Genomic DNA, 8897 nt, shown 5'->3' with positions numbered 1-8897 from the left:
GCTGGTCAACCAGGTTTACCCCGGTACCTGAAACCCAGGAGGCATTCTTTGAATGTTGAATGGCTGCATGAATGTGAGGCAGCTGAGAGAACACGGGTTTTAGTCTGTCCTAGCACACATGGGGTGCTGGGCAGGCCACTCCACCACCCTGAGGCCCTGGTGTGACGATCAAATGGGACTATGGCTGGGAGCCGTCTGGGCACTGCCTTCTGGGCAGGCACTTGGAGAAGCTGGGCAATATGCCCAGCCCTGAGAAGAGGCAGACACCCACCATAGTCCCCTCTGTGCACAGGAGGAGCAGGCCCCATCCCTGGTGGCATCGCAGGGGTGCACGCTTGAGTGGTGGGGTGAATAACACTCTCGCTAAGCTCCTCCCGGCTGAGGTGCTGCGGCTCTGACAAAATCACCTGGAGACCGTGCCTTGCAGCCCCGGCCTGCGATGACCCCCGCCAACCTGCGGTGACTGACCCCCGACTTCTTACCCTGCACTCAGAGCCCTGTGCGGGCTGGTCCAGACACCCTCCCCACGGAGCACCCCTCACCTCCCGCACCCAGCCTCCCTACAGCCTTGCTCCCTCAGGGACCACCCCCGTGCTCTCCCCCTCAGAGCCCCCTGCCTGAAGCGCCCCTCCCCACAGCCCCACATCCAGCATGGACTCGCCTCCAAGGCCAGGCTGAGAGGCCACCTCTGCAGGCTCCTGTGAAAGCACAGCCATTGGGTCAGAACGACCTGGGCTCGAACCCACAGTGGGGCCACTCACGGCCCTGTGACAGGCCAGCTCGAGAGGTGACTCTCAGGCCTCAGTCTCCTCCACTAAAAATGGGCTCAGTAACTCTGCCCTCGGGAGGGAGGGCTGGGGATTAAAGCAGGGAGAGGAAGACACCCAGAGGATTTGGGCCCAGGACACGGCCTGGCTGGGAGAGCCAAACCCAGGACAAGGCCTCTGATGGTCAGCGCCGTGGGCTGGGCAAAGGTGAGCGGCAATGATTCTGAGTCCTCTGTTCACAGCTGGCCTTGCTCACTTACATCTGAGCGACCTTGAGAACTGAGGTCACTGTACATAAATTAAAAGGGGCAAAATCCCTGAGCACCCAGGGGTATCCTTAGTCACACTAACGCCCCCTGACAGGCATTCAGCCCAGGTGGGCCACCCCCTCCTCCCTGGGCTCCTCCAGCCCCCCATTCACCAACCAGGGCTACAGCTGGGGAAAGGCTGGACCTCGTATCTGGAAGTCAAGAAAGACAAGGGAGTGGGGGTGGGGGAGGGCGTGATCTCCTTTTCCTACTCTGCCTCCAGGACTGCTGTCCCAGCCGTGCATCGAGCTGGCCCGGACACGAGGTGCAGGACAGAAGGATGCGGGTGCACAATCCGTGACTCCCACATCTCCAGGCCTACACGACCACGCGGCCCAGCACCCCCACCCGGTGGGGTTTGGGGTGGCCCGAGGCGCTAGGGAATGCCAAAGAATGCTCAAACTACCGCACAATTGCATTCATCTCACATGCTAGTAAAGTAATGCTCAAAATTCTCCAAGCCAGGCCTCAGCAATATGTGAACCGTGAACTTCCTGATGTTCAAGCTGGTTTTAGAAAAGGCAGAGGAACCAGAGATCAAATTGCCAACATCTGCTGGATCATGGAAAAAGCAAGAGAGTTCCAGAAAAACATCTATTTCTGCTTTATTGACTATGCCAAAGCCTTTGACTGTGTGGATCACAATAAACTGTGGAAAATTCTGAAAGAGATGGGAATACCAGACCACCTGACCTGCCTCTTGAGAAATTTGTATGCACGTCAGGAAGCAACAGTTAGAACTGGACATGGAACAACAGACTGGTTCCAAATAGGAAAAGGAGTTCATCAAAGCTGTATATTGTCACCCTGTTTATTTAACTTATATGCAGATTACATCATGAGAAACGCTGGACTGGAAGAAACACAAGCTGGAATCAAGATTGCCGGGAGAAATATCAATAACCTCAGATATGCAGATGACACCACCCTTATGGCAGAAAGTGGAGAAGAATTAAAGAGCCCCTTGAAGAAGATGAGTGAAAAAGTTGGCTTAAAGCTCAACATTCAGAAAACGAAGATCATGGCATCTGGTCCCATCACTTCATGGGAAATAGATGGGGAAACAGTGGAAACAGTGTCAGACTTTATTTTTCTGGGCTCCAAAATCACTGCAGATGGTGACTGCAGCCATGAAATTAAAAGACGCCTACTCCTTGGAAGAAAAGTTATGACCAACCTAGATAGCATATTCAAAAGCAGAGACATTACTTTGCCAACAAAGGTTTGTCTAGTCAAGGCTGTGGTTTTTCCTGTGGTCATGTATGAATGTGAGAGTTGGACTGTGAAGAAGGCTGAGGGCCGAAGAATTGATGCCTTTGAACTGCGGTGTTGGAGAAGACTCTTGAGAGTCCCTTGGACTGCAAGGAGATCCAACCAGTCCATTCTGAAGGAGATCAGCCCTGGGATTTCTTTGGAAGGAATGATGCTAAAGCTGAAACTCCAGTACTTTGGCCACCTCATGCGAAGAGTTGACTCATTGGAAAAGACTCTGATGCTGGGAGGGATTGGGGGCAGGAGGAGAAGGGGATGACACAGGATGAGATGGCTGGATGGCATCACTGACTCGATGGACTGAGTCTGGGTGAACTCCGGGAGTTGGTGATGGACAGGGAGGCCTGGCGTGCTGCGATTCATGGGGTCGCAAAGAGTCGGACACGACTGAGCGACTGATCTGATCTGATCTGATCTGAGGCGCTAGGGGGCACAGGAGGAATGCAGCAAGCGGTGGTGGGTGGGGGACGCGCTGGGTCCACAGCGCGCGGTCAGCCCTCGGGGCGCGGCGCGCGAGCCCGCGGCAAGGCGGGGCTCCGGTGCACGCGCCGCCCGCGGGCCCGCGCAGGCCCTGGATATGCGCGCGCGCGCGCGCGGCCGCAGGCTCGCGACCCGCCTGCCCCCGCCGGCGTCCGCCCCCGCCGGCGTCCACCCCCACGGTCCTCCCGGGAGGCCGCTGCGCGCGGCGGGGCCCGCCCCTCACACCTGCGGCGGGCGGGGGGCGGGACGAGCGGAGGCGGGGCCGCGGCGGGGCCCGCCCACCCGGCCGGAGCCCGGGAGCCCGGGCGCAACCGAGCGGCGCGGCCCGAGCGGCCGGTGGCGCGGCGCGGGCGCAGACAATGGAAGCGGCGCGGGCGCCGGCGGAGCCCTGGGCCCGGCGGGGACGGGAGGCCGCGCCATGAGCCCCGCAGCCGGGCGCCCCCCTGCGCCGCGCGCGGGCCGAGGCGAGCGGCCTCTGCTAGCCCGGAGCCCCGCCCTGGGGCCGGCGATGTGCTGCCGGGGCTGAGAATGATGGTAGATTGCCAGGTGAGTGCCCCGCCCGGCCGCGATCGCCCTCCCCGTCGTCGCGGGTGGAGGGAGGACCGAATGCCCCCCTACCCCGACTACCCCGCCCACACCGGACTCAGCCGGGAGGGAGAGTCCACGCAGAGCGCGCGCTTACGCAGTTCCGTGTCCAGCCCTTCCTGGTACGATTGGGAAACTGAGGCCAGGAGAGGTACAGGGGCTGGCCCGGCGCCCACGGCGTGGCGGGGGCGCGGGGGGGAGGAGGGCAAACTCCAGAAGAGAAGGAAAGGTTCCAGCCTCCTAGTTCAGGGCTCAGCCACTCCCATGGAGTTTCCTTGGGGAAGGAGAGCCCCTGACGTCCTGGGGGAACCCTTGTCCATCCCCTCCCCCTCCCACGAGGGGCCCTGTCCTCTCGGCCTCCCGACGTGCCCACAGACACACACAGTGACCTCACAGGTGGAGACCATGGCATACATTCAGGGGAGCGGTGGACACGGAGATGGCAAGGGGCAAAGAAGAAAGCTGTAGGAAGCAGCTCCACCATGGGTCAGGACCATCCCGTCTCTTGGCAACAGGCTCAGGGCCCTAGGCTGAGGGACAGAGATGCCAGGGGCAGGTGGGCAGGTTCCCGGGAGTCGACCTGGGCAGGGAGCATCCCCAGAGCAGCCTGGAGAGGACACTTTCTGGGGTCCTGCATCTGGGCACCTGGAGCCACAGTGAGGCTTGCCCCTAGTGGAGAGGGAGCTACAGGAGAGAAGTCCTCGGTTTACTCCGCTGTAATATAGGGTGCATGGCTGGGGTGATCTCGAGGGTTCTACAGCTTGTAGAAGAGTCTGTTGGCCTTGGTTCTCCATCCCTGACCCACTGTGCTCCGAGTCCTTGGAAAATACTATCTGTTCCCTCCAGGTCCTTCTGAACATGTGGCAGCCTGGAGGGCTGAGGACCTGGGTGGTGCAGAAGGAGGCAAAGCCCTGGACCACTTGTCCAGGGGCAAAGTGCCATCTCTGTTGGCACCTGGGTTTCCTCATTTGGAAGGGGGTGGAGTTAGTTACCCCCCGGTTGGGATGAGGAGGCCTCCGGAGGGACCTGGGGACCGGGACAGTGGAGGGAAACAGGGAGACGAGGACAGCTTCTGAGGTCCTGCACAACGCCCCTGGAGCCAGCTGGTCGGGCTCCTTTGCCCCTGTGAGGGAGAGAGAGCCGCTGCCGTGACTACACCCAAACAAAGGTGTGGGTTTTGTTTTCTGGTTTTTCCCTGTCTGGGGCTGCAGTGCTCGGGCTGATCATGAGGGGGCGGGCTGTGCCCACAGTGCTCAGTGGTGGCGACTGGCGCAGGGAAGGGACCCCAGGGAGTCCGGCTGCCTCTCACCCAACAGGCAGCTTTTATTACTAGCCTCCACATCCGCAATATGAGCGGCCCAGAGGCAGGAGAGGGCTCTGAGATCCTCTGTCGATTCAGCGACTGTGCCCCGGGCATTCACCCAGGAGCTTACGGCTCAGAGGGCAGATGGACAGAAAGCAGGAAAGTGAGTCCATGAGTGAGAGAATAGCACGTGCTCCTGGGAAATGAGTCAGGGTCCCAGAAGGAGGGTCAAGAACCCCTGGGATGGGGTGTCTAAAAGGCCTCCATGGTGACACTGATGCTGTGACCAGAAGGACAAGAGGCGCCAGCCTTGCACGCTGTGAGGAGTCTGGAAGAAGGTCAAAGATGCAGAGACTTGGAGACAGAAGAGATGCTGGCGGGAGAGGAAGTGAGACAGGAGCGAGGGTGGCCGTGAAAGCTGTGGGCAGAGGGCAGAGAGGAGGGCAGGGCGAGACCTGGAAGGGTGTGCTGGGGTCTGCGCCATGTGACAGAATCCCCCTCCCTGGGCGCTTACAGGGCACACATCGACCGTCTCACAGTGTCTGGGACCAGGAGCTGGGCTGGGGTCTCAGCCAGGGTGGGTCTGTCTGTGAAACCATTCATGGGTTATTGGTGGGATTCACCGAGGCAGTGGATGTGCAGAGAGGTATTCATCCTGAAAGGAGATGCCCTGTGTTCGGGGATGATTTGAGGCGGGGAATGTAATGCTGAATGTGAGGGTGGCGCCTGGGCCTGACATCTGTTGAGTGCCCTTGGCTGCACTTGGCCGGGGTAGCGGAGAGATGGCTTGGCCCCAGGAGCCCGGTGTGTTAGTTTCTTGTGGCTGCGGTAACGGTACCATAAACCGTGGGGCTCAAAACAACAGAGATTTACAGTCTCTTGGTCCGGAAGCCAGAAGTCCAAAATCAAGGTGTCGGAAGCCCCAGGCCCTCTGAAGCCTCTAGAAGGGGGATCCGCCTCGCCTCTGCCAGCCTCTGGTGGTTGTCGGCAATCCTTAGTGTTCCTCACCTTGTAAGCTCGCCCCTCCACAGTCTGCTTCTGTCCTCACTTGGCCTCCTCGGTGTGTCTGTGTCCAGTCTTCCGTCTTGTCTTCTTATAAGGACACTGGTCATTTGATTAGGACTAGGCAATGGCAACTTGCTCCAGTACTCTTGCCTGAGAAATCCCATGGACGGAGGGGCCTGGTAGGCTACAGTCCATGGGGTCTGTGAAGAGTCGGACACGACTGAGCGACTTCACTTTCACTTTTCACTTTCCTGCACTGGAGAAGGAAATGGCAACCCACTCCAGTATGCTTGCCTGGAGAATCTCAGGGACGGGAGCCTGGCGGGCCGCTGTCTACAGGGTCACACAGAGTCGGACACGACTGACGTGACTTAGCAGCAGTAGCAGCAGCAGCCTACTCCTGAATGACCTCATTTTGATCACATCTGCAAAGGCCCTATTTCCAGAGAAAGACAAATATCATATATCACTTATATGTGAAATCTTAAAAAAAATGGTACAAATGAACTTATTTACAAAACAGAATCACCGATGTAGAAAACAAACTTACGGTTACCGAGGGTGGAGGCGGGGGGAGGGATACATTGGGAGACCAGGACTGACACATACACACAACTATATGTAAGATAGGTAATTAATAAGGACCCACTGCATAGCACAGGGACCTCTACTCAGTACTCTGGAGTGGCCTACACAGGAAACGAATCTAAAAAAGAGTGAATATATGTATATGTATGCTGAGTCCCTTCAGTCATGTCTGATGCTTTGTGACCCCATGGACTATATAGCCCGCCAGGCTCCTCTGTCCATGGGGCTCTCCAGGCAAGAAAACTGGAGTGGGTTGCCATGCCCTCCCCCAGGGCATCTTCCTGACCCAGGGACCAAACTGCAGTCTCCTGCATTGCGGGTGGATTCTGTACCACTGAGCCACTGGGGAAGCCTGAATATGTGTATATGTATCAATATAAACAGTCACTTTGCTGTACAGTAAGTAGAAACTAACACAACATTGTAAATCAACCATCAGTTCAGTTCAGTTCAGTTCAGTCGCTCAGTCGTGTCCGACTCTTTGCGACCCCATGAATCGCAGCACGCCAGGCCTCCCTGTCCATCACCATCTCCCGGAGTTCACTGAGACTCACGTCCATCGAGTCAGTGACGCCATCCAGCCATATCATCCTCTGTCGTCCCCTTCTCCTCCTGCCCCCAATCCCTCCCAAATCAACTATACTCCAACAAATTTTTTTTTTTAAGTGCTGCTAAAAAATCCTATTTCCACATCAGATTTTATTCACAGGTGCATGAGGTTAGGACACCAACTTATATGTTGTGGGAACACAGTTCAGTCCAGGACAAGGGCACTGGAGTGATCCTACCCCCAAAGGCCAGGTTCCCACGTGTCCACAGGGATGGGGGAGTGTTTGGGTCTGATCAGATGTCTAGGATGTGGCCCCCGGCACAGGGCTGTGGGGTGTGAGTGGAGCCTGGGGGTGCCCCCCAGCTTAGGGGCGTCCTGGCACAGCACCAGCAGGTGGCGCTGTGCCCTGCTTGTGGCCACCCTCAGCGGCCACACCACAGAGACAAAGGTCTCACCTTCCAGTTGCGAGGAGACCACACGCTCCAAATTGTAAACAGACCAGGCCCACAGTCATTTCAGGGGTGACGCATGGTCGAGAAGCCAAACAGGGCAGGGCCGCAGGGGAGCGACTGGGTGGCGACCTGGATGGGCAGCCTGTGAGCCCAGCCCGGGTCAGACCCACGTGGGCTGTCAGTTCTGCGTTTTTCCTGCTTCACCTGCAAGCCGAGCCGGCTGTTCTCAGCTGCTTGCAGGGGCCCCTGCGGCTATGATTACCCTGGCGGTTTCCAGACAGTTCTCCCGTTACTGCAGGGCCGGGGACCGTGTGTCCCAGATGTGGGGGGTCGGGGGGAGAGGGACCCTGAAGGCAGCCACGGAGATGGATGGGCATGCAGGTGGTGGCTGGAGAAGCCCCTTCCCCAGAGGTCCTGCCCAAAGAAGAGGCGATGCTGTGTTGATTTTCCCACTGCTCACCTGGGGGAGGTTCTGCCCTGTTGTACAAAGCTGGGCGTGCCCTCTGGAGCTGAGAAGCAGGGGCCCTGGGCTCCCTGAGGGACAGTGGGAGTCGCCAGGCATCAGTGAGATGCAGCAAAGTGCCCCGCCTGGCCCTGGCCTGGGAAACGGAAGCCATCTCTTACCGCGGCTCTGGGGCACTTCTGAATCTCACGAGGCCGGGGCCAACAGCCCTTGGCAGTGGGTCACTGACGGGTTCACACAGCAGACGCTCATCCATGGAGACTCAGAGCTGAGCACCTGGACTGCATGGAGCACCTTGGCTCCCATCCAAGGGGATAAGACCCCATAGAGGAAGAATGCAGGGACAGGGTACAGAGAAGTGATAAATCCATGGGGAAGGCGCTGGGCCGGGAGCCTGGGGACCTGGCTCTGCTGGCCACTCTGCCATCAGGGGCACACTAGCCATGGGGCCACCCTCTGTGGAGTGACCCTACACCTCCATCCATCTCAGGGTAGGTGCCTGCTAACGACAGCCAGCCCGTGGCACTTTCCCTGTGCCCACGCTTTGGCCACAGTGTCTCGTTCTATCTGCAGGATGGCTCCTCTGCCATAGCCACTGATGGTTGGGGAAACTGAGGCCCTGGAAGTCCAAGGGGGCTCCCACAGCCAGGTGGTGGCAGGGCTGGTAGGGGCACGTCTCTGTGTGCAGACAAGCCTGGGAGGGGCTGGGCGTGGGTGCTGGGGCCAAATTCCTTCCAATTACAGTGGGCTCCCAACGGTCAGGGCAGGGCCAGCCCCAAGGTGGTGGTTAACAGCCGGAGCAGAGACGTAAACAGAGCTAATGAACCCCTTTCGCCCTCTCCCCACTATAATGAAGGCCTTGGACTCTGTTCTCTGCATTTTCTCAGGGTTCTGGGTTTTTGAACCTCAAAGAGTCTTCTCTTAGGGTCACGGCTAGGAGGTCTCCCTGGGGGGTGAGGGAATGAGGTTTGGGGACCTTGATGAATTCTCCCGGGGCAGCCAAGCCAGGGAGAGGGGGGTGGAGATAAGAGGGCTTCCCCCTAAAAATGATAAGCCCTGGGAGAAAGAGTTCCCATGGCAACCTGGAGCAATCGCTTGGCAACTGAAGGTCCCCAAAATACTTG

General features: G+C 58.3%; 1 protein-coding gene across 2 annotated transcripts in view; it reads left to right on the top strand.

Moving 5' to 3' along the window:
- The first annotated feature begins 3126 nt into the window (after positions 1-3126).
- RALGDS (ral guanine nucleotide dissociation stimulator) overlaps positions 3127-8897 on the top strand; it is a 49275-nt gene continuing 43504 nt past the window's right edge. The window contains exon 1 of one of the 2 annotated variants that reach the window (XM_024998557.2): positions 3127-3373. In XM_024998557.2, the coding sequence (XP_024854325.1) occupies positions 3356-3373 (18 nt within the window). In that variant the 5' untranslated portion in view covers positions 3127-3355. The remainder of the gene's footprint in view (positions 3374-8897) is intronic. The other variant, NM_001101978.1, reaches the window with a different exon arrangement.

This window comes from Bos taurus, chromosome 11 (assembly GCF_002263795.3).
Source record: "Bos taurus isolate L1 Dominette 01449 registration number 42190680 breed Hereford chromosome 11, ARS-UCD2.0, whole genome shotgun sequence".
Lineage (NCBI taxonomy): Eukaryota > Metazoa > Chordata > Mammalia > Artiodactyla > Bovidae > Bos > Bos taurus.
This window is presented reverse-complemented; position numbering and strand designations above follow the sequence as displayed.